This window comes from Gopherus evgoodei, chromosome 7 (genome assembly GCF_007399415.2).
Source record: "Gopherus evgoodei ecotype Sinaloan lineage chromosome 7, rGopEvg1_v1.p, whole genome shotgun sequence".
Lineage (NCBI taxonomy): Eukaryota > Metazoa > Chordata > Testudines > Testudinidae > Gopherus > Gopherus evgoodei.
The window spans coordinates 22,890,961-22,917,465 of NC_044328.1; the positions used below are offsets into that span (position 1 = coordinate 22,890,961).

The 26,505-nt window shown below is 42.1% G+C and overlaps 1 protein-coding gene across 2 annotated transcripts in view; it reads right to left on the minus strand.

Moving 5' to 3' along the window:
• ADAM12 (ADAM metallopeptidase domain 12) overlaps positions 1–26,505 on the minus strand; it is a 328,083-nt gene that overhangs the window by 36,326 nt on the left and 265,252 nt on the right. For both annotated transcript variants that reach the window (XM_030570288.1, XM_030570289.1), the window contains exons 13-17: positions 24,715–24,804; positions 23,022–23,217; positions 13,061–13,169; positions 12,766–12,964; positions 9,490–9,567 (exon numbers count right to left, since the gene is read on the minus strand). In XM_030570288.1, the coding sequence (XP_030426148.1) occupies positions 9,490–9,567; positions 12,766–12,964; positions 13,061–13,169; positions 23,022–23,217; positions 24,715–24,804 (672 nt within the window). The remainder of the gene's footprint in view (positions 1–9,489; positions 9,568–12,765; positions 12,965–13,060; positions 13,170–23,021; positions 23,218–24,714; positions 24,805–26,505) is intronic.

The following is a 26,505-nucleotide window of genomic DNA, read 5'->3' on the forward strand; positions in this document are numbered from 1 at the left end:
GAGGCTTTAGAAAGAAAACAGGTAAGTATATGTCCTAGGTTATATGAAACTGTGAAACAACCTTAGGGAGGAAAACTGGGTGCGGTCGCAGCCGGACCTTGTCCTTGTAAAATGGAATTAGACCTTCCAGGAGAGTAAAAGAAGGGAGCAGGAAGCCAAAGGCTCAAAAGGGGGACCCATGAGCTGCGTCAACATGAGATTCAGGTCCCAAGGAGGGACAGGGTCATGAACATGGGGATAGAGTTGCTCCAGACCTTTCAAAAACCTGATCATCATGTTTTTAGCAAAGACCGACCTGCCCTAGAATGGAGGGTGGAAGGCTGAAATAGTGCCAAGTGGACCTTAACTGAAGAAAGAGACAGGCCCTGGAGCTTGAGATGCAGAAAGTAGTCCAATATCGATCACAGCGAAGCCTGCTTGGGCCGGTTACCCTTATCAGGGCCAGATTAACTCTCCTACTGGCCCGGGGCTATTAGATTTTGTGGGGCCCCTGTATACAAGTCTTTTTCCTAATTTAAAACAAAATGATCACAATTATGGCATTAATGCTGTACTAAACTTGCCTTTTAATTAACATAAATCCGTTCTGTGGTTTCATTTCAGTCTGAAAACATGTAAAATATAGTTGAGTTAATTCAAAATGGCCTACTTCTTACCTTAGAACAGCTGTAATATTAGTTTCTTTCTGGGAGGGAGTTTGGGTGCAGGAAGGGGCCACAGGATGGGGAAGAGTGTTGGGGTGCAGGAGAGGGTGAGGGGCATGGGATCTGGGAGGGAGTTTTGGTGCAGGAGGGGATTTGGCCCAAGTGTCCTTAAATTCATGTAGCCTTGCATCTGTCTGCTTGGAGAAGAGACTGCTCCCATCGAACAGGAGGTCCTGGATGGAGGACTGCATCTCCTGGGACAGACCTGCGGATTGAAGCCAGGAAATGCACCTCATTACCATGGCGGAGGTACTGAACCTGGCTGCCGAACTGGCTGCATCCCAGGCCATCTGGAGGGAGGTCCTTACCACTGTGGTACCCTTCTCCAAGATGGCAGTGAGCTCTTGGGCCAAGTCCTGGAGTAGCGAGTCTTTAAACTTTTTGAAGGAGTACCACAGATTAAAATTTTGTATCTCCCCAATAAAGCGTGGTGGTTTGACACCCTAAACTGAAAGCTGGCGATCAAATAAACTTTCAAAAACATGTTGAATAAAGTGTCAGGTTGCTCTGCTATTTCTTCTACCTCCAGGCCCAAGTTTGAAGCCATCCTTCTTAGCAAGGCTTGGTGCTCCTTAAAGTCCTCAGGACTGGTGCCTGATGGCGCTGCTATTGCCTTGTCTGGGGACAAAGATGAGGATTAGACCACCTGAGGAGGGTCTGGGACATTGTCCCCTGTGTGGGAAGGTTCTTTTGGAGTGGGCACCCGCTCCTCTACTGCAATATCAGATTCCACTTTGCGCACCAAGCCCAGTGCCATCAGTGCTGTGGATTGCTTCTCTGAGGCAGCAAGGGAGGAATGATGCGAGAAGGGCATTGGTATAACTGGCACGCCTCTTGCGTTCCAATATGGCCACTGCCACTGGCCCTGCTGCCAGGTCAGCACTGTGGAAGCCTAGTCTTGGGTGCCTACAAGAGCTGCTGCTGTCATGGCGAGGGGATAAAGTCCTGTTCTGATCTGGACAAGTCCCCTTCCAGTGACCAGGGTGGGGTCATAGAAGCATGTGTCTGGCAGCTGACCGTAGCTATGGTAGTGTGATGTCTCGAATTGAAGGACTGGTGCCTCTCCAAAGACCAGTACTGGAGGCAGGGAAATCAGTGCCATGCCAATGACTGGTCCCATATCTGAGGGGAATGATGCACCAATGGAGATCAATGCTGAGGGTAGGCTGGCAGGAGGATGATCTGTGTTGGATGTACGGAGACCACATCTCACCATAGGCATGTCAATGGTGACCGCAAGTGCTGTGCTGGTGACCTGGGCTGTCTGACAGGAGACCTAGGTTGTAGAATCAGGGATCCCAGCCGCGGAGATGGGGAACGCTGCATCTGCTCTGGGGACCAACAGCGTTCGGCTGCCCTCTGAGGAGGTCTCATGGCTGGCTTACCCTTTTGGGAAACCTTAGCTGGATCCAACACCATACGCTGCACTGGTGGCGCTGGGAGAGCTCTCTGATCCCTGGTCACCGGGAGGTCCTCAGATGCTGATGGCCCTACCAAGTGCCTGTGTGCCTTACTGCTTCTGGGAGTCAGTTGTGGATCCTTAGGGCGGACTGGGGCATCCAGCCAGAGAGGTACCCTCTTGTGGCTCTAGAGTGGGCGGGTGGCCTTAACTGGGTCCTTTGCCCAACATCCCTTGACTCTTCTTGCTTGGTGCCGGGGAGTCTCGTTTCTTCAGACCCTTCTTGGCCACCGGGGAAAGGGAGCAGGGCCGGGCAGACCCCAGTGTTGGTGGTACACTGCGCACCAAGGCCAAGGTGGTGGGCACAGAGTCAGAGCGGGAAGGTGCTGATGCTGGGTGAAGAGCAGCCTCCATGAGGAAGGCCCTTAGATGAATGTTGTGCTGCTTTTGAGTTCGAGGATGAAAGTTCTTGCAAATGCGACACTTGTCCTTCATGTGTGACAGCTAACTAATAGGAATAGGCCTATTGCAGTCAGAACGAGGCTTAAAACCCAGGGATCAGGACATACCCCACCCTGGGGCTAAATCCTCACTGGGATTCTAACTTACAAAGTAACATTACTTAACACTTACCTACTGTAAACAAACAATATACAAAATTAACAACGAGACTTAGTGTGAACTGCTATCCACTTGCAAGGCAAGGGGAAGGCACTCCGACCAACCATCAAGGGCAGTAAGAAGGAACTGAGAGGGCATAGGGCCGGCAGTGCCTACTATACCGACGCGTGAACACAGCACTCCAGAAGGCACCACTGCCGACCCTACAGATACTGCTAAGGCAAAAATCTCTGACAACTGTGCACATGGGCATGCACACACCTAGAATGGAACTGACATGAGCAAGCACTTGAAGAAGTTATGTTATCATGGACTCCACAAATCTTTTCAAAACACAAGCTATAATATTATCTATTAATTATAAAAAGGGATTTTTAGTTCCTATAGTTCTTGAAGCATGATTTCTGTTGGCACAGGCTTTCACGGAAACAAATGAACCAATCGTGCAGCAAATCAAAATTAAAATGATGTAGTTTGAAATAATTAACACATTAATGAAAAATAAATTGTGTTTAAAAACATTTAGGTGCTCTTTATCGCTAAAAAGTTTTGTGAACTGAAATAGATTATCATAACTTGTTTAAATCTAAATCTATCTCATGTAACTTTCATAGACTCATAGGACTGGAAAGGACCTCAGAAGGTCATCTAGTCCAGTCCCCTGCACTCACTGCAGGACTAAGCATTATCTAGACCATCCCTGACAGGTGTTTGTGTAATCTGCTCTTAAAAATCTCCAATGATGGAGATTCCACAACCTCCCTAGGCAATTTATTCCAGTGCTTAAACTCCCTGACAGTTAGGAAGTTTTTCCTAATGTCCAACCTAACCCTCCCTTGCTGCAATTTAAGCCCATTTCTTCTTGTCCTATCCTCAGAGTTTAAGAACAATTTTTCCTCCTTCCTCCTTGTAACAATCTTTTAAGTACTTGAAAACTGTTATGTCCCCTCTTAGTTTTTTCAATCTTCCCTCACAGGTCATGTTTTCTAAACCTTAGTTGTTCTTCTCTGGACTTTCTCCAATTAGTTCACATCTTTCCTCAAATGTGGCACTCAGAACTGGATACAATACTCCAGTGGAGGCGTAATCAGCATGGAGTAGGGCAGAAGAATTACTTCCTGTGTCTTGCTTAATAACACTCCTGTTAATACATTCCAGAAGCATGTTTGTTGTCCAGATCCCTTTCTGGAGTTCTCCGTCCTAAGCAGTCATTTCCCATTTTGTATGTGCGCAGCTGATTGTTCCTTCCTAAGTGGAGTACTTTGTGTTTTTTCATATTGAATTTTCATCCTATTTTCTTCAGACCATTTCTCCAATTTGTCCGACCATTTTGAATTTTAATTATATCCTCCAAAGCATTTGCAACCCCTCCCAGCTTGGTATCGTCTGCAAACTTTATTAGTGTACTCTCTATGCCATTATCTAAATCACTGATGAAAATATAGAACAGAACCAGACCCAGAACTGATCCCTGCGGGACCCCACTTGATTTGCTCTTCCAGCTTGCCTATGAACCACTGATAACTACTCTGTGGGAATGGTTTTCCAACCAGTTATGCACCTACCGTATAGTAGCTCCACCTAGGTTTTATTTCCCTAGTTGTTTATGAGAAGGTCATCTGAGACAATATCAAAAGCCTTATCAAAATCAAGATATACCACATCTACTGCTTCTCTCCTATCCACAAGGCTTGTTACTCTGCTGTTAGATTGGTTTGACATGATTTGTTCTTGATCAATCTATGCTATTACTTATAGCATACTTATCTTCTAGATCAGGGGTTGGCAACCATTCAAAAGTGGTGTGCCAAGTCTTAATTTATTCACTTTAATTTAAGGTTTCGTGTGCTGGTAATACAGTTTAATGTTTTTTAGAAGGTCTCTCTCTATAAGTCTATATATTATATAACTAAACTATTGTTGTATTGTAAAATAAACAAGGTTTTCAAAATGTTTAAGAAGCTTCATTTAAAATTAAATTAAAATGTTGTCTTATGCCGCTGGCCCGCTTAGCTGGCTACTGGTCTGGGGTTCTCTTCACCTAGGTTGCAGCAGGCTAAGCAGGGCCTGTGGCCAGCACCCCAGCTGCCAAGGGTCCGGCAGCCAGAACCCCAGACTGGCAGCGGGCTGTGCAGGGCCAGCAGCTGGGACTCCAGACCGGCAGAGGGCTGAACGGCTCAACCTACTGCTGCTCAGGGGTTCCATCCACCAGCTCCTGCCAGCCGGGATCCCAGATCGTTGGTGTGATGGTGGTGTAATGAACTGCACTCTGTTGGGGTTCTTGGGGCAGTTGGCCTTTATATGTCCTAGTTCATTACACTTAAAGCATCGCCCAGCTGACTGGTCACTGGGCCGAGGTGGGTTACTGGAGACTGGTGAGATGGGATAATAGGTAGTCTGGGGCTTTCCTTGGGTTGTAGGTGGGGTCTTGGGTTGCCCTCGGTTATAGGGTTTATTGTCGGTGTGCCCCCTTGGGTATTCGCTCCCCTTGACAGTAGCTTTTTTCTTTTCTGTCACTTCCACCCATTTGGCTCCAATCTCCCCTGCCTCGGTTACAGTTTTGGGTTTCCCATCTAGGATGTACCTTTCTATTTCCTCAGCTACACCCTCTAAGAACAGTTCCAATTTTATTAGGAGGTGCAGCTCGTCCATATTGTTAACCTTTGTTCCTGATATCCAGGCCTCGTAATTCTTTCCAATGTGGTAGGCATGTCGGGGGAATGACACATCTGGTTTCCATCTTAGGGCTCTGAACCGCCGACGGGCATGCTCAGGTGTTATCCCCATTCTGTATCTAGCCTTGGTTTGAAAAAGTTTATAATTGTTCATGTTTTCCTTAGGCATTTCAGCCGCCACCTCTGCTAAGGGTCCACTGAGCTGTGGCCTCAGTTCTATCATGTACTGGTCTTCAGGGATGTTGTACCCATGGCAGGTCCTTTCAAAATTTTCTAGGAAGGCCTCAGTGTCATCACCTGCCTTGTAGGTGGGAAATTTCTTGGGATGTGGAACAATAACTGGCGAAGGGTTGCTAGGATCGGCTGTGTTCTTCTGCTTAGCCTGTTCTAATTCCAGGGCCTGCTGGTGGGCCTCCCTCTGGAGTTCTATCTGTCTTCTGTGGGCTGCCTTTTTTCCTCTCTCTCAGCTCCATTTTTTTCTCTTAGTTCCATCTCTTTTTTGTTTTATTTCTAGTTTTTGTAGTTTCTTTTCCATATCTCGCTTGTGGTTTGCGTCTTTGATTTGTACCTCTGCATCCAGTCTTGCCCGTTCCTGTTTCAGTGCGTCCTTGATAGTTATGGTTCCTGCTTTCTTGTGTTGGGGTGCCCTCTGGTGTTTACTGCCTGAAATGCTGCTTCTTTGTTGCCTTTTTAGGGTTGCTTAGCAACAGTGTCTTTTTTAACACTTTTTAACTAGCCTTTCCCGATAGAGTTAAAAAAAAAAAAGAAACTCTTTGATTTGCAAATATGTTTTGCTGGTCTCTGCTGTTCACAGCTTAAGCCTGCTTTGTTTAGACCCTCGTTAAACTTAATGTCTGCCTTCAGAGTACTCAGAAGGAAGAGACAAAAAAAAGGTGCAGACTTGCTTTTAAAAACCCCCTTCTCTTTGCTTATAAGCAGCTAGCAGAGAAAAAGAAAATAATAATCTTACTGGCTTTTGGATTCCATCTATCTCACCTTTGCCACCATGTCATGGTATAATTCCCCACTCTGAACCTTAGCGTCCAAAAGATACCAAGGTACCAGCATAAATTCCTCTAAGCTCAATTACCAGCTTAGATCTTGTAGTGCTGCCACCAACCAGGACTTGCAGTGCCTGGTACACTCTGGTCCCCCCAAAACCTTCCCAGAGGACCCCAAGACCCAGACCCCCTGAATCTTACACAAGGAAAGTAAACCCTTTCCCCCTCCGTTGCCTGTCCCAGGCTTTCCCTCCCTGGGTTACCCTGGAATATCACTGTGATTCAAACTCCTTGAATCTAAAAACAGAGAGGAGTGCACCTTGCCCCCTCCCTTTCCGGCTCCCCAAGAGGTAATACAGATTCAAGCTCCGTGAATCTAAAACAGAGGGATTCCACCTTCCCCCCTCCCTTCTCTTTCCCTGTCTCCCACCAATTCCCTGGTGAGTACAGACTCAATTCCCTTGAGCCTTAACGGGGGGAAAAATCAATCAGGTCTTAAAAAGAAAAACTTTTAATAAAAGAAAGAAAAAAGTAAAAGTTGTCTCTGTAATTAAGATGGTAAAGGTTAGAGGGTCTTTCCGCTTATAGATACTAGAGAGAAGCCCCCAGCACAAATACAAATTAAAATCCTTCCAGCAAAATACACATTTGCAAATAAAGAAAACAATCAAAAAGACTAAACCGCCTTCTACTTATACTTACTATTTGAACAGAAAATTAGAGAGCCTGTAGGTACGTCTGGTTATTCTCAGAACCCAGAGAGAACAACAGACAAACAACACAAAACAAAGACTTCCCTCCCCTGAGATTTGAAAGTATCTTGTCTTCTGATTGGTCCTCTGGTCAGGTGGTCCAGGTTCACTGCTTGTAACCCTTTACAGGTAAAAGAGACATTAACCCTTAACTATCTGTTTATAACAACCGGCTCCTGCCAGCCGGGATCCCGGCTGCCAGACCCACTCAGCCTGCTGCTGGTCTGGAGTCCCGGGCCTGCCCACATACTGTGGGTGTCATAACTTTCCTACTCAGATCTGAACCTTAGAGTTCAGAACATGAGAAGCTAGCATGAAACCTCCAAACTTAATTACCAGCTTGGATCTGATATCGCTGCCACCAGCCAGAAAATTCCAGTGCCTAGCTCACTCTGGTCTCCCCAAAACCTTCCCTGGGGGACCCCAAGACTCAGATGCCCTGAGTCTCACCACAAAGGGAAATAACCCACTTCCCTTCCCCCTCTTTACCTCCTCCCAGATTTCCCCGCCCTGGGTACTCTAGGATATCCCCTGCTTCAAGTCCTTGAAACACAAGTACCGAGAGATCAAATCTCGCTCTCCTCTCACCCAGAGGGTATGCAAAGTCAGGCTTAGTAAATCTAACACAAAGAGATTTTCCCCCTCCCTTCATTCCTTAGCCTTACCCAGTGAAAAAACTCAAACAGGTCTTAAAAAGAAAGCTTTATATAAAAAGAAAGAAAAAAAGACATAAAAATGGTCTCTGTATCAAGGTGACAATATACAGGGTCAATTGCTTAAAAGAAAAATTGAATAAACAGCCTTATCCAAAAAGAATACAATTTGAAACATTCCAGCAACTACACACATGTAAATACAAAAAAACAATATAAAACCTATTGTCTTACTATCCTTGTACTTACAACTTGGAAACAGAAGATTAGAAAGCCTGGAGATAGAGAGATCACTCTCAGAGCCGAGAGGGCCACCGAACCAAGACAAAGAACAGCCTCCCAAAAAACTTCCCTCCCTTGACATTTGAAAAATCTTGTTTTCTGATTGGTCCTCTGGTCAGGTGTTTAGTTCCCTGTGTTAACCCTTTACAGGTAAAAGAACATTAACCCTTAGCTATCTGTTTATGACAGTGGGGACCTACCTTCTCCCTGGTTCTGGCCCATTCTCTTCCTCTCTCAGTATTGAGCTGAGGGTGGGAGTGCAGTGAGCACAGGGCTGGGGGTGAAGGGTCTGGCCAGGAGCTAGAATGAAGGAGGGGGCTCAGGGTTGGGGCAGGAGGTTTGGGTGTGGGGCACTTACCTGGGCAGCTCCCATTTGGTGCGAGGGGTGCAGATGGGAATGTGTGTGTGGGTGTGCAGGAGCTCCCGTTTGGTGCTCAGGGTGGGGGTGGGAATGTGGGGAGTGCAAGAGTCAGGATATGGGGGGTGCATGAGGTGTGAGGGGGGTGCAAGAGTCAGGGCAGAGGGCTGGGGGCATGTGAGGGGGGTGCCAGAGTCAGGGCTAGGGTCATGGGTGGGTGAAGAAGTCAAGCAGAGGGCTGAGTGTGTATGAGGGGGGTACAGGGCTCAGGGCAGGGGCCTGGTGGATGTGCGGGGCACAGGGCATGGGCCTGGGGGGTGTGCAGGGCTCAGGGCAGAGGGCTGGGTGTGTGTGTGGGGATGGTCAGGGCAAAGGGCTGGGTGTGTGTGTGTGTGGGCGGGGGGGTCAGGGCAGAAGGCTGCGTGGGCTCTGTAAGTCCTTGGGACTCTGGCAGGCAGCAGTGTGCCATTAAAAATCGGCTTGTGTGCCGTCTATGGCTCATGTGCCATAGGTTGCCAACCCTTGTTCTAGATTGTTCACAAATTGATTTGCTTAATTATTTGCTCCATTATCTTTCTGGGTACTGAAGTTAAGGTGACTGGTCTGAAATTCCCACACTGCGGTCACCATGGTTTTGCTATTTTTTTTATTTTAATCCTTTTTGAAAAATCTCAATTCAGATGCATACTATAACTTACTGCTGGGACCACAGAGAACCAACTTGTTTGAAATGTTAATAGGAAATTCTTCATGAAGGAAGGGTAGGCTTAAAATCACTTTGAAGATGACAATTCCTTTTCATCACAGAATGTTAATTTAAAAAAAAAAGAAAAACTACTACTTGATCAATTTTTTTTGTTAAATAAAAATCACATTTAATTTCTCGCAATCTGTAAAGGGCACTGAAAATTAATCTCTTTAGAGTGAAATGTTGAAAAGACTTTGACTGATATATTACAAAGAATCATAGATTCCAGAGGTGTTATTAATGAATGATTTATTGCTCAACTGGGTATTGCAAAAAATTGTTTCTGTAATACTTACTCCACGTCCATGGCATTTTGTTGCACATTCATGAACACCAAATATACTAGTATTTTGGCACCGGCGGTTAAGACAGATCTGCAAAATGAGAGAGAACAGCTTTAATGTTGCTGAAAAAACCATACCTAGGGTGCACACAGCAAACTGTTACATCATTACAGCTACGTTTGTTCATCTATCACCTTTCCAGTAGCAATTGTACTGATTTGCCTAGGCAGCAACTGATTTCACACCAGTGGAGTTATCCCTGATTTACAGCAATGTAAGGGAGATCAGAATCAGAACCTATGGCCCAGATTTTTAAAGATATTTAGGTGGTGTTGCACTCAGTGTTGCAACATGTAACTGATTCAGAAGCCTAAGTTTCATTTTCAAAAGGAATTTAGGCACTTATGCGCCAAGCATGGCAGTCAATGGCATTTGGGCTTCTCCATGCCTCAAACACTTTTGAATACGACTTAAGTTCCTAAATCAGTTAGGCATTGCGACACTGAGCTCAGCAATGCCTGAATACTTTTAAAAGTATGTCCCTTATATTATCATCCTTGTAAATCCTTTGGATTCAAATCCACTTCAATCCCAGGTCATGGTAAAGGTTGGTATCGCTCTTGACTGGCATGCAGGGTATTGCAAGATTCAATTTCAGATCTATCTGATATCGAAGGCTAGTGAGCTAGTGTAAATCTGCATAGCTCCACTGACTTCAATGGAGCTACACCAGTTTACACCAGGTGAGGATTTGTCTCTTAGTTTTTGAAAATTAACAATTACTAAAACACTTTATTATTTAAATAATTGTGTCTTATTCTTCCAGAACTATGAACATGCCAAACCAGATTCTTTCATGTACTTGAACTGGCTGTATTAGAATTCTCACAAGCCAACAGACCACTTCCTGAATTAAAAGATTGGATCCTCTGCTGGTATAAACTGACATAGCTCCATTTACACCATTATGTGGAGGTATGTTGATTTACACCAGTGGAAGAGCTGGCCCAGAATGTCTGGACATTTTTTAATATTTTCAAAAGAACACTGATCAACGCTGGGGGAGGGGCTAATTTCATCTCATCTGATAAATCTAAATGATTCTAACTGAATTTTTTCAAGCTAAATTATTTTTAAAATCAACTATAAATAGAGTTGCAGATTAGGTAAAAATCATCTCACAGGAAATTACAAATTAGCGTTGGCCTAGAGGAAGAGCTTTTACCCTTCTGTTAAGTGGAAATTAACAAATATAGAGTGTCATATAATCACATGCAAAATTCTTTGTTTTGCAATCATTACAGAGAGTTAACATCACTCTTCCCACACAGCTGAAAGTTGGGATAAAGCAAGATTAGCATCATTAATAAAAGCACCAACCAATACAAACTGAAATGACTGATGTAACTGAAAAGTTATCCAATTCAAGCTGAAAAAAATATTACGATTGGAATGACTGTTACTATACTAGCTCAACAATAAAAAACCCAGTGTACAAATTCTGCTCTTCTTTAACTCTGTAGTTCAGTTTAGTAGGATTACAAGACAGTCACAATAATTAGCAGCAGGCTAAAGGGATGTCTATTCAGGGCAGTTATCCCCTGGGGGAAAGAAAAATGGGAAACAAATTAGAGTGAATTGGCATCCACGTGCATGCATGTAGTGAATATGCTCTGATTACAGCAGTATTCACAATTCAGATATTCAGAGTGCACTAGCACAGAGAATTCTGAGCACATTAAAATGGCTGCATTTCAGACTGCATATCTTCAGCATAAAAAAAATCAAGACTATTTAAATTCATATTCTGAATCCATAATACAAATGTGGTAATGCCTTGAAAGTAAAACATACGATTTCATAAGTATTAGGCTGTATATTTGATAGTGTGTGTATATGTACACGATTAAACAGATTAGAAAGATTAGATATTCACTACTGAACTGGAATGGGGGGACTTTATACCACTGGATTCCTCACTAGTTTTCTCTTTGAAAAGCCATTTCATAGCCCATTTTATAACAGAATTACTTGAAAACATTTTTGGAGGATGGTGCGTTTTCTTATAATATAGTTTTTGTAGTCATAATTAGGGCATGTTTTAAATCGGTTGCCAATATGCCTAACAAATTGTGATAACTCAGCAAAACTCAAGCATTTGGATATATGAATGGTTTTGTTTTAACTTACCTAAACTTTTCTAGGCTCTTCCCCTTTTTCCTTTCTGCCCACAATCCTCCAATAGCATGCCTTCCCCCTCCTCCTCCTCCGTAGTTCCGAGACACCATTCTTCCCTCCCCCAATAAATTCACGGCACTCTAATGTCCCCAGGGCTCTTCTGTCTCCTATTTCCCACTCTGCTCTTTTCCTCTCCACCCAAAACTATGGATGCGGTGCCAAGATGGAAATTGTACTACAAATGTGCAAGACAATTAGCAATGCTTGTGAAATATGTGTGCACGCGCACGTGTGTGCAAAAATCTGCTTTGGTGGCTGCACAACAATTGGTTTATGTTTCCCTTTAAAGTGAAAGGCCATTCTTTGCAGGCAGAAGCTGCCTTTCTTCTTAATTGCCTCAATTTCAATAAACAGCTTTTTCTGAAGTGAAAAATGGAAGTGTGAGCAATGATTAGCAAAATCTCATGAACATATTATGAAGCTGGTGTGAGGCTAATTAGAATTTTGCAAAAATACCAAGAAACTCCCTGGACTCTGAAAGTTTTGGATATTGTTATGAAAATTCATGGACACATATTTTGAATCTTATGTTTCATTAAACACAAACTGGTTGCTTTGAATGGGTCTAAAGGACATTCAAGAAGTAGTGGGTACCCTGTGTATGGAAATCTTTTGACCTAACAAATGAATTCTGTACAATAGTGTAAACAATAAATCTTGAATCAAGACAACATGCAGATCTGATTAATTGCAATCCTAATGTCCAGATATAGCTCTCAGCAATAAATATAGATTTTCAATAATTGGCCTTTATTTTGGTTTCTGGAATTTTTTTGAAGGAGGTAAAATCTCTGCTATTTGTACGAAAAGTACTTGACTGTGCTCATAAATCAGATGTCTAAGTGATTTACATTCTACATGCAAAACTGTGGGTTCAAAAACAGAAGCAAAGTGAAGGAGCAGGTAAAAATCTGGCTCATTATGAGGGAAGATAATAAAATAAAAAAGTGACACTTGTCTTAGTACACACAGATTTGAAACACAAGGATGGTAAAGCTTCACTTTTATACATTGAGAATTGGCTGCTTGGAAAGTATTTTTGAATCTTACTTTTTCATCTTCACATTTTGTGCCTGCCAAAACGAGACCAGGATCAGGCATATCATCTCCCAAGTACACATGGGTACCACGACACAGAATCTTGCCTCCTTCCTGCAGCGGGATATTTGTTTCTATGGAAACAGCATTGGTACCAATTACAGGTCGATTTGCTCCCCCTTGACACTGAATTTTTCCACATTTAGCATCTCTGAAGGGAAAAATGATTTCAATAATTTTAAAGATATCCAAAACCTGTGGCTTGTGTTGCAATGTTAGTTGTTCTGGGTGCAAAAAGAGACCCTACCTGGGTTCACATTTAGCAAAGGAACTTTTGGCATCTTTGCCACAGTTGCCATAAGGATCACCTGCAGAATTGACTCTCTCAAAGCAGATCCCAGGGGCGGGTTTAGCACCTGAAACAAAAACAAATCAAGACTTTCATCTGATGCAGTGTTTTTAATCATTTTCTTTGAGCTCCACTGGTGGTGTAGTTGAAGGTAAAAGGCAGCCTGCATACAGACAAAGCACAGCAAAACACTTGCGCTGGCTCAGCCTGCTAACGGAGCAACCTGAATGTATGGGTTGTCCACAGTTGGTGGTCTCTCTTGGCTAGGCTAATTGATAAACATGGCAGGCTTAATTCTCCTTTAAGATTTCTAGATGGTGTCCCTCAAATATTTTCCTAGGACATAACAATTGTAACTAGTTTGGCTAAGACAGATATTGAATAGTTTGCCAGTTGGCTCTCTTCCCCTTCAGAGTAGCTAAGTGAGAACTTAAGAGCTACAGAATAGCCAAAGAGAAGTGCTAGGTCACTGAGTGAAATGGGGAGAAAGGAATATGTAAAGAGCTCATAAAACACATGTAGTTCTTCAAAAATTCCAAACAAGAGGAAGGACTGGTTTGAAGGAAGGGTAATACTCTAATGAAGTGGCAGAGCTAGGAGACTATGAAGCTACATGACACCTGCACCTTATTTGCACTAGCCTTTTAAATGTAAACATTTCCCAACACCAGTGCAGCTTCTTTGGTGACAGCAAAGGTGGGTATGCTTGTATAGACAGGTCACAGATTCATAGATTTTAAAGCCAGATTGGAGCTTTAGATCACCTAGTCTGACCTCCTGTATAACACAGACCATAGAACTTAATCTAGTTGCTTCTGTACTCCGCCCAATAACTTGTATTTGACTAACGCATTATCTTCTACAAAAGCACCCAAGTTTTGATGTGAAGACTTCAAGAGATGGAGAATCCACCACTGCCTTTGGTAGGTTGTTGCAATGGTGATTGCGCTCACTGTTAGACATTTACTCTTTATACCTAATTTGAATGCATGGCTTGAACTTCCAGCCATTTGGTTCTTGTTACACCTTTATCTGATAAGATAAACAGATTTGGTCCCTGATATTTTCTCCCTATGGAGGTACTTATACACCACATGCAAGTCATTGCTGGCATTCCAAGCACCACGACTTGCTCTGAGAAGAGTTAGATGACACAGTGGTTAAAGTTCAAGCAGATGCTTGGACCTCTGCGTGCACCAGCACTCACACCATTGATAGCATTGATGTAGCTATGCCAGTGGCCCTTAACAAAAAAAGGCCCTCATGTAAAATACAGCCAATAAGCATTGGACTTTTGTCAGATCAGGAAAATGAAATAACAAAACAAAATTATTTGAAAAACTGCAGGCTGAGAATATTACAATTTTAGCACACTATGACCCTAACCCTTAGCAACAGAAACAGAATATCCTATTGAGCATTACAATTGCCAAATGTTTTGAGCTGTTTCCAAGTATGTGTATATAGCAAAAATCCTGCACTTTTTGGGAAAAACTTTTAAAAGAGGGAGGTTAAAAAAAGAGTTTGATACTCTTGGAGAATAAAATTAAACATGATAAAAAGAGTTACAGTTAGTGTGAATCTTTTAACTAATAATGCAAAGACTAAAGCCTCAATTAATTATCTACATTTTACAGTCAGAAGCTTGACTAATAGAATATCCTTAACTGAACAGCAAGGTAATGCTACAATTGACAAAATGCGCAATCTTGAAGAGAGGTTTTAGATGGTTTCTCTGCCTTCCTCTAACTTTTTACACATTGAAACTGGAAAACTGAGAAAATAGGGCATAGAGGGAACAAAATATGAGCTGCTGCTCTCCTGGAGAGAAGGACAAGAGCCTGAAATTCTTTGAATGATTACTATCAAGCTTGCTGAGTTCAGGATACTTCTCTAATCTGAGACTATTAAAAAGGACTCACACAGGCTCCTTGCACTTTTTTTCAGAAAACCACGGGCAATAATTGTAAATTGACTGAAGCATCTAGAAAAAGAAACTACCCAGATGAAAGCCAAAATGCAAATTTCACTTTCTATGTGGTTTCCTTCTTGACTTTCCAGTTCAGGGCCAATGGCTATTCAGCATCAAACATTAAAACGTGCACAGGCTATGACTGGTTTTCGAGAGGGAAAGTGAGATGGGGAAGAAGAGGAGATAAGCTAAAAAACGAAATATACCTAATTCTGTGTCTTCCTACCTCTGCACAGACTTAATTATTTAGCCCCAGCTTTCATAACTGACTTAAGGAGTGCAGCACTGAATAGATCTTGTGCACCTGCTTCTGGTCTCTTCTTCCCAGCTGGGAAACCTCTTACACAGTATGTTATATTACTACCATAATGAACACTTCCCCTGAGCGTGTATCAAGAGAATGCTTCACTCTGGCAGTCCAAAGCACAGATATGTTTGCACCAGAATGGTATGTGGGTCCAGAAGAGCAAAAGCATTGCTTGCATACATGCACCAGCACTGCCTCAAGACCAGCAATCAGGGTTCACTGAGGCAACTGCCATTACTTGGATAAGAATCTGGATGAAGAAGTGTATTTTTATTTTCTGACTGAACCTTTCGAGTGGGACACACACCTATATTTTTAAATGTGTAAGCAGCCAGCACATTAAAGATGACAAAAGGGGCCTTGCTGAACAGGGAACACGTCTGTCTCTTCTAGTGCATCAGGAACGTTCAACTCCAACTGATGTTACTTATTAAGAGAATAGACCTTTTAGAGAACAGAAAGTCCATTCCTACCAGGCTCTAAATACTCTGCGTGTAAAAGCAACTGACTCCCACTGGTCAACTGCAGTCTGGAAACCAAAGCCTAGTGCTACATTTCTGTCTCCTAATTGAAGGCACAACATTCATTGGCTTGGGATTCAGATGGCTGCAGCCTTCTCCAGATTGATCTTTTTATGAGCTTTGGATTTTATTATAGCTGCAAACATATAAACATAAGAGGAAAGTGAACAGATGGAGTTACTGGGTTAAAAGAAAGATTTCAAAGGACACTTACAGAAGAAAATCATAATGTTGTGTTTCTTGAAGAAGTCCATTTATCACAATTTCAGTACACAAACTGAAGCAGAAAGTGCTGTCTTTCTCTATTTAGCTACTTCAAGAGGCAGAAGCAAAATGGTTTGTGCAAATATTTCCAGTGGATATTAACCTCCTTGATCTGGATGAGCGGAGTTTATTTCACTTTGCTATTGATAATTATAGCGTTGCAACCCTATAATTAAGGTCCTATCAGCCTTTCCCGTACAAATCTTTTTTTCAAAGAATTAAATCAGCCATCTGAAATCACATCACGTTAAAACATGCCTTTAAAGTTGTCAGTCTGGATAGATTTTTTTTTCAGATGTGCAAACTGATACATTCATTTCTTCAGTTAGAATATAGAAACAGAGAAATGTTGTGTGGTTTCAGATGCTTCTCTGACCTGTTTTAATTAAAAAATACCTTAAAATACCATCTAGGAGAAGAAGGAGGATTAGAATCTGGGAAGGAGAGAGAGTTCTAACAGTAGGGGAGGTTACAACACAGAAGTACTAGGTGCTGGAATGAAAAGCATAAAGGAGGGGAAGGATGGTCTTGTTAAGCGACTAGACGGGGACTCAAGAAATGTAGGTTCAATTCCCAGTGTTGACATAGACTTCCTGTGGGACCCTGGGCAAGACATTTAATCTCTCTGTGTTTGTTCCTTGTCTATCAAATGGGAAAATAACCCCATAGGGTGAGTGGGAGACCTGATGCTCAGACACTACACTTATGACTGTCAATCATGTAAGAGTGTACAAATAAATACAAGAAAGACATGCAGGAATCCTAAGTTTTGCAGGCTAAAGTCTTGATTCTGCATCTGTTAAGTCTGCTTTGTGCTGTTCCAGTGGTGCAAAAGCAGACCTCAACCTGCTTTATCTGGCCAGTGGAGAAGTCTCTTTGTATAGGGGGAATAGTTTGGTGGCACAGAGCTGATATAGTGCCCGCATCACTGGCCCCTAACCATCCATCTGGGTGATTCCTAGACGCCTGAGCAGCTCCGCTGGGCTGCTGGCAGTCTATGAGACAGCCCAATTTTTAAGCTGTTCTGCTTTTCACTGGGGAACACTCTGAGTCCCAACCTGGCCCTGATACTAACTTTGTAGCTCTCTTTGGACTGGCCCTAAATTTGTGATGATCACGTTTTATCATGTTCAAATACTTGTGAATTTGGGTATATAAAGTTAATTTGTATTTACCAGTCATGCAGATGGATATAAATCAATTTAAAGTTTGGCAAGACCAGAGTTCCAGGTAAAATGATTTAACCATAGTTTAAACAGCCAATTTGGATGGGGCCAACCTGTGTGATGTCCTAATTTATCTTGATTTACTGCTGTAGGCTTTTTTCTTTCTTTTTCTTAAGAGTGCCTGCCTTGACCATAGGTACCCACAACAAACACACATACAATCAGAAGAACTCTTCCTAAACAAATAACCACAGCTGTCCAAACTGTCACATCACAAAGTCAACTGCCCGCTAATTATTAAAAAGCTAGTGCCTGCAATTGGCTCCCCAAAGCCCTCTTTACACCATGCCTGGAAAAGTCCAGGAAGCAGATGAGCAGTGCAGTATGTCCTGAAGGACACCAGCACCAGGGAGGGAAGCATGTTGTAGAGTCACAGACTCCTCATAGGGAATGAATGGTCATCTAGCAGAGCCCCCTGACCCCTTCTCTCATACCAACGGGGTACTAGCTCAGATGATACTCCCTGTTACTTGCAATGGCTAGGTATAGCACCAGCAGACACACTCCATCCAACAAGGCCATGTGTCACTTGGCTGCACAATCTGCCCCCCCCCACACACCCCTTCCTAAAGATTCATTTGCCTGTCAGTGTAGAAAATGCCAGCAGTCTAAAGATTAACATTCCCCCCACTCCCAGGAAATCAATAATTTGTCTCTTTCCAATAGTTTTATCTGCATATCGAGCTTTTCCAGAAAATGCCAATGGAGCAGCAGACATTATACAAAGGCATTTACGATTGATGTATCCTTCAGTCATATTACAGTCGATATGTCAAATCAATGGCAATATGACTTTTTAGAATTAGAAATGTGAAAAAATGTGTCGAGTAGAAGCATTTTACCCTTTTAGTATTAAAAATGACACATATGCAAGAGTATGCAGTGTTGCCATAGCTGTGTGGGTTCCAGGATATTAGAGACAAGGTGGGTACGATAATATCTTTTATTGGACCAACTTCTGTTGGTGAGAGAGAAAAGCTTTTGAGCTACACACAGCTCTTCTGAAGATACTACTGCCCTAACCTTGTCACTTACACATGCAAGAGTGAAATAGGAGAAAAATCTTGTGTGTACTGGGGGCAGAGCACAGTGGGGATGCTCTTTGACAAGTTTACTGTTATTTTTAGACTGTTCCCTATGTATTCTTTTATTTCACCAGCAGAGGTGTTTTCTGTCCAGCCAAAAACTTAGTGAAACACAAAACATATGTTTTGTCAGTGGCCTTGATTTAGGACCAAACTCTAGCTGTGGAGGCCTTGGTGCATCCAAGAGGTTATGCACTTTTCCCAAGTGTGTCTAGGTACGGGTTAGGAGGCTGCTTGGACTTCTCTTTCATACACTCGGATTATTTAACATCACTGCACTCTTCGGCTGCAAATGACTGACTGAAAAGTAGGCCAGAGTTGCATGTCAGTCTATGATCTGTGCTCCTGTGGGTAAATGACTGATGGAAGGAAATGGTTTGGGGTTTCAAGGAGTATTGCAAGACTCCTTCCCGCTCCTTATCTTCCAAACAGCCCCTTACTTTCTTTGTTTGGTAGCTCTAATGCTAAACTGTCATTCAGGTGCTGTCTTAGGCTATGTCTACATGATGCAGCTAAAAGGCGTGCAATGCAACCTCTCTTTGTCGGCAGGAGAGCGCTCTCCCGCCAACAAAAAACTTCTACCCACGACGAGTGGCGGCAGCGCTCCTGCCGACAAAGCGCTGTTCACAGTGATGCTTTTCCTTTTCGGGGTGGCGGGGAGGGTTAACACCTCTGAATGACAAAAATTTTGTCGTTCACTTGCCAGTGTAGACAAAGTCTTAGTCAAGAGGAGCCACTCAGTTTCCCTGTCTGTCACTCAGGGATTTTACCCTGACATCATATCCTACTACCCAACTGCCATAAATGGTGGAGGTCAAAGGGTGGAAAAGACACAGAATCTGTCCCTGGGGAAAGCATATGGGGATGGTCAGCCATGTAGGCACTAAATGTCCTAAAGATAGGTGCAAGGTCCTGTGACACCTAAGCAAATCTTGAGGACTCCACAGCGGACTAGGATTTGGTCTTGGGTTACTTAATTTACAAAGATTAAATGGACTCTGGGAAAACACGCCAAATTATTTTTTAAAAGATGATATCCTGGTATAATTAATGCTTAACCCTAAAATACTGCTCGTTTTATTGAGCAGCAGGGTCATGAGAAGTACTTCTCCATGTTAACTGGACTTATCTGCTTGAAGCAATGAAGAAACATGGTACAGTATAGTTCTTCTTTCCCTGAAACAGATTCTCATTGCTCTTCCTAATTTAAACAAACTCAAATATCTCTCATTGCTTTTCTTTAACTAGATCTACAAAGGTATGGTCAACATTTATCATGAGTGTGTGTGTTACTGGGCTTTTGTAAGGAAACATGTACAAAGGACACGCAGACCAAGGACTTGAATATATTTATACAGGAAACCTTACTATGCTTTCAAGTATAGGAGGGGTAGCCGTGTTAGTCTGGATCTATAAAAGCAGCAAAGAGTCCTGTGGCACCTTATAGACTAACAGACGTTTTGGAGCATGAGCTTTCGTGAGTGAATATCCCCTTTGTCAGATGCATGCATCCAATGAAGTGGGTATTCACCCACGAAAGCTCATGCTCCAAAACGTCTGTTAGTCTATAAGGTGCCACAGGACTCTTTGCTGCTTTTACTATGCTTTATCTCACATGACTTCCTGTTATTCCACCTTGCTTATTGGGAAGAAAAAGAGGAGCAGGTGATGTGTACAAGTGAGAGAGTGAACTAGGTCTGTGTTTCTCTCTGGCTACAGTAGGGTGTTTTTTTATAATTATTACAGTTTGGGTTCAAATGTGAAATTTATACATTTTAAAGTGCTGTTAATATTATAAAGATGTGGCTAAGAAAAGTATCTTAGACTGTTCAGGGTCTCTCTTTGTTTTACAGGAAGTATTTTTATGATTCCCACATTACTGAGGTATAAAAAGAACAACAGAAAACACTGGGCTTGTCTACACTTGAAACATTGCTGCAGCACTGCAGCTATGCTGCTGTAGCACTTCAGTGTAGACACTACTCATGCTGACAGGAGAGGTTCCCCATCAAGATTCACCTCTCTGAGAAGGGTAGCTAGGTTGTCAGAAGAATTCTTCCCTCAACCTAGTGCTGTTTACACCGGGGTTAGGTTGGTTTAACTATGCTGCTCAGCGGTGTGGATTTTTCACATCTCTGAGTGAGGTAGCTTGGCCAACCTAACTTTTTTGTGTAGATGAGGCGACTGAAACTTCACTTTCTTACATGGCATTGAATCAAAGGGGAAAAAATTGCTCTCAGCTCACACATCTGAGATCCATTGGCACCAGCTGGGAGTTTTGCTGTACAATCAAGTTTAAAATCTGGTTTTGCTATAAAAGAGTCAAGCTACACATCTGTTGTTTTAAGGTTAATATAAAAATGTTAGGCTCTAAGAGAGACTGTTTTGTGCCAGCATTACATTACTGCTATTTGTAATGGTAAATGGTAAATATTTCCAGCTCTGCTACAATTCTTCACTGATTAACATCCTTGCTTGGTTCTCTTTCTCTCTCTACTGTAATTCTCCTCTACCCTGCTCTTATTTTCCACCTAATAGCATAGAGGAAAGATGGTCCTGCAGTTAGATACTAATCTGGGAGACCACATTCTATTTACTCCCAACTGCTGTACTGATATATATGACCTTTTTTTGTTTCCTTCACAGTTGGAGTTTTGATTCAACAATTATTTAAAAGCTGTGGGCCAGCTGGTGTACACTGGGGTAAATCCTGTGAAATCAATTAAGCTTTTTCATTTTACACCAACTGAGGATCTCACCCTGATTCTCACAAACATGACTGTATTGAAGAGTAGGTACAGCACAGGCCTTGTGCCTTAAAAATAACACAGTTATTGAAGCCACAACCTACCAGGTATCAGTAACTGCATTTAGAAAGAAAGACTCAGGGTGTTTGACACATTCTCATGGGAAAAAGGAGGCAGATTCTGATCTTACCTGGAGAGGATTTACACCAGTGTAACTCTGTGACTTCAGTGGAGTTATTTCTGATTTACAAAGGTGTTAGTGAGATCAGAATCAGACCTCTCGATTTGGGTTTGGCAGTTTCCTCTCTTTCTCCCTCAGAAATGTCTATGGTAGCTTCCAAGAATAAGAGAGAGGGCCATTCACGTTGTAGGGGCAACCACAGTAGGAAAATTAATACAGCAGCAGCTAGCAACCGTGCAACATCACAAATGCTAAATGTCTCAAGGGGTTTTATCACCCTGCCATAAAAACCTTATACTGTTACTCCCTCTGGCTTAGCTGCACCATTTCTGGCTGTTGCTGTAACTCAGAGAGCCATTGTTCTAGTGCAGACTTGGCACAAGTGTGGGTGTGCAAGTGCACACCCATGTTATTGAAACTAATCATGAGACAAATGAAGTAATTCCAGGTAAGGTGTTTCATGACCAACTGGTCCCTGGGCTCAACAAGATCTCGGACCATTTTCCCATTAAATGAGCCCCAGTAGCTCCTTTCTGTGGTAGGCTTGCGATGCAGCACAGCCCACGTTGGACAGAATTTTTAAAGACAGTAGTGAGAGAACTGGCATTGAGAAATGGAGCTTCCAGAGGAACCTCTTCCTCAGGAAATGAAGATGGCAACAGAGCCCTGGGAATTCAGCTTCCTGACCTTCAGCTGGATTTATCTCAGTGACAGGAATTACTAACAGTTCAACTGAGTAACATTCCATTGTATGGAAAACTGTTTTGCAAAGGGTTTTTCTTTTCTACATGAGAAAACTTCCTGTATCCGTGGGATTTAAAAGTGGATTTAATCACTAAGTATGTCTATGGTTTGTATGTAAGGTTGCTAGTGTACTGGTGGATTTGATGGAGTAGTTCAGATGCAACTTTTGTGTGGGACTGTGTATGTACACACAACATACACACAAATCAGGCTGTTAACTCCTGAGGTTTTAATGCTTCATTTCCATTTGCATTAATGACTTCAAAGAGAGTTGAGAGTGCTCAGCACCTTGCAGGATGATGCAAGGCCCCAGTTCAGCAAAGCAATTAAGCACGTGCTTAACTTTAAATACGTGTTTAAGTCCCAGTGAAGTCATGGCAGAATCAGGACCTAAGTACAGTAATTTGCCTCAAGTCACATAGCCAGCTAGTAGCAGCCAGGAACACCGTCTCTCAGTCTCCTGCTATAACCATTAGATATCACTCTGAACAAAAGGGGAAAACAAATCCTAAAATTGTTCCATCGGAACGAAAAATACTATGGGCCAGATCCTCAGAGAGTGTAAATTGGAGTAACTCCATTGGCTTCAATGTAGCCATGCTGCTTTACACCAGCTGAGGATCTGGCCCTATATGCCTAAAACTAAACTTCTTTACTAATCTGAACTTTATTTATAGGCCTTAAAATCTATGAATATGTTGGTGAACAAAACACTGGCACAACTTCTTCAGATGTCTTCCTGATCACAATGGGTACATATTGCAGTACATAACACTCTCCTGCACAGCCTTCCAAAGTCATATGATATTTGTTATTTTATTAAAAACTGACATAATACCTAGAATACCCAGCTCTTTGTATTCAGAACTTACCTTGTCCCCAGAGTGTGACACATTGTTGTTCATGAGTCTGACATATGCCATTATAACAATACCCATCTGCTCTGTAGCATGGATGTCCATCGTGTAAATATACATTAGCTGGGCAGTGAGGATTAGCTCCAGTGCAGAACTCTGGAAGATCACAGGAATTACTTGAGTCTCTGCAAGAAATTCCCGCTGGCTTCAGCTGAAGGAAGAAAAAAGCTGCTGTAATTCCAACCAATAAAAGATCTCCAGTGGTATAATTTATGATACACATTAATGTTTTATTTCAGAAGCTCTGCACCAACTGACCATTAACCACAGCATAAAGACAATTGAGCATTTTATATATAATTATTTGACATATTGTGTAAAGGTTTTTGGCACATTTTCAAAGCAAGAGCACAACTCTGCTCTTAGATGAAAGTGTACGGATTATGTGGTACACCTCAGAGTAGAATTTAGCCTTTAATTAACTTTGCAGTGGTTTGGTTTTTAAATGGACAGATAAAGAACTAGCATCAGTTTTTCAAGGGACCTCCTTAATTGCTCCTGCAGACATAAAAGTATGTGGTGTTTTATGACAAAGGGCAACTGTATGTGCGGATCAAAAGTGAGGCTAAAAATATTTTCAGTGGTTCACTGCTGATATTGGGTCTACATTACATGCTCAAGGTGATTGTAATGACATAACTATTGAGTCAGCAAACTAACCATATAACATTACACGTACTAGCCTTAACTAATACAACTAACTTAAGAAGAGGTTATCCTATCCATACTGAACTGGATGGCCTCATAAAAGATCCTTCTCTTTACATGTTTCAAGATCTCCCCACCCACCAGAGAATAGCCAGTCCAAATAGCTGCTCCTGTCCTTGCATTGCTTAACAGAATGACTTCATCCTCTTCAGAGCTGAAAGAAATGAATCAGTAACTGGTGACTCGGCCATTCTGCGTACTTACTTATCAACAAGATGACAATGGTTATGTACTGGAGTCAAGCTAAATTTTTAACTGCATCAACAAGGTATTCTAGACAACAAACAGAATGGCTTCAAGATTGACTCTGATAAATGGTATGTGTTTGAAAAGCATCTAAGCAGGCTTAAAACAGTGCCTGCTAGCCTCAGTGAAACCCTGCCTAGATACCTTACTAACTCATACTCAAAAGCTGTTTTGAGGACTTAGGAATATCACTGTCTGTAGCAACCCTGTCTGGCTGTTCATAACCGTAGCCACAAGGCTAACAATTTGCTGTCACTTATGACTTGCCAACAAAAAAGGTTTGTTTTAATAGAATTCATTAACATTCATCCTCCTTAAGAACCCCTCCAGACACAGCATATGAAGCATTTCCAACATACCTTGATTGCCTGCCATGGCATAGCATCCCAAAGTGTCTGCAAAAATCTTCATGCAGACATTCATATAAATGCAGAGATTTTGCATGCACGAGTGGAAACAGCCACAAATACTGCAGGCACAATTAAGGTGGGCCTATTGATTTGGCCCTGTATCTTCAACTGCTGTTTCTGGTTGATATATTTTTTTTAAAACGGCTTACATGAAACACTAGAAGTGTTTTAATACTTAATTATACCAATTTGTTTGTTCTGCCTCCTTGTTTGATAATCTGCAATTAAGAGGATTATGGAATTCTGCCACTCCACAGCAATAAGAAACCGTTCTACAAATTCACCTTGCAGTCTTTACAGCAAAGTCCATGGGCGCACACTGCTTCTGCTTTCAAAGTGCAGGTAGTAGCATTACAGCAACGATTTGTACATTCCTAGATGGGGAATAAATTAACATTGGACACCGTTAAATAAAAATTGGCTCTAAATCAAGAGGCAACGTGTTTCTAGAAAGCACGCTCTAGCTCCAACAGAAGTTATGGGTTCGATGCAGGAAATACTGTGAAATTATATGTAGGAGATCAAATTAGTTGACCTTTTCGCCTTGAAATCTGTGACCCTATAAGTAACTGCAGTAAACCAGCAAGGGCCATAGAGCTCTGCCTATTTACTGAAGATCAGCCCCCTGATATTATTAACATGTACAATATATGCATATAGAGTCACCAGTGGCTGTAGCTCCACTGAAATCAGTGGAGTTACACTAGTATGAAGCTAGAGGAATGTAGTGATGAATCCTGGCCCAAAGCCTCATTGCCAAATTCTGTCCTCAGCTATGTGTGTGCAGTGACACTGTTGTCAATGAGGCTCCACTGGATCACCGATAACAGATTCTGACCCTAAAGATATTGGACAGTCTCCAAGACATTATAAGAAAAAAAAATGAATCTAGCCAATCCTAATTGTCAGTTATTCCTAAACAGAATAAGAAAAAAAATGAACCTAACCTACCTTAATTGTTAGTTATTTCTAGATAAAATACTGAACAGATATTGCAATTGTTTAGGGCAGTGTTTCTCAAACTGGGGTCGCCACTTGTGTAGGGAAAGCAACGGTGGGCCGGGCCAGTTTGTTTATCAGTCTTAGACTGATACAATAAAAACTTTAAGAAAATAGTGGTTATGCTTCTGACATTATAGTCATGAGCTGCAAACTAAATCACTTGCACTCGAATCACAGCTGTCTAAGATCTAAAATAGCAGCAGATAAAACTGCTGTTCAGCAGTGTTAAGTCAGCCTGCCATCTATCCATGCTACAGAATATTCAAAGATAGGATATAGACTATGAATGAAATTCCAACCAAAATTCAAAATCACTCTTGCCTAATTCTAATCACTCACTCCCCTGTTACTCATCACGCAGAATAAGTCTGCAGCACATATCTAAGCTCTCTCTGTACATAAAGCTTTAAAATGGGCCAGAATGGGGAATGCTGAACTTAACTGGTGTTTTGCATTGACACTAGTCTTAATTGGGATTTCACCTCTTGTCTTCACACATACTTCTCGATGACTCAGTGAATAAGGATCTCAGAACTTGGTCCTAATGTTTTGGCTAATGGGTCCTGCAGAGGCATAAACTCAAGGTCCGTTGTGTGGTCATCACATAGTGCACAAACTTCTTAAACCTGGACATTAAATACAGCTATACTCCTGGGTAAAGCTTTTATGAGCAGAGCAATGAAAATTGTAACATGTGATTCTAATATGTTGGATAAACCACTTGTTATACATAAATATGCTTGCAGTGATCTTTCATCTTGAAAGTTGATAAAAACAACTATAACGTGCAGCATGCTACAGTCTCATATACAGAGGTGCACTGTGACTGGTGCCATATAGCATTAGCACTGGTGTACGGACACTGGTATAAATGACTTTGATAGTGAAACATTAACTAATACAACAGATTCGCTGGTACCTCTCAGACCACAGTGAGAGAGTGCAAGTTAAATCCATTGTACCCGAGTGTTAGATTTCTAAGCTATTTAAGAAAACAGAGAGAGAAGAGGCAGATCAAGATACTATTCAATGGTATTAAGTGGCTTTGACTCTAAAAAAGTGTCACTTACACT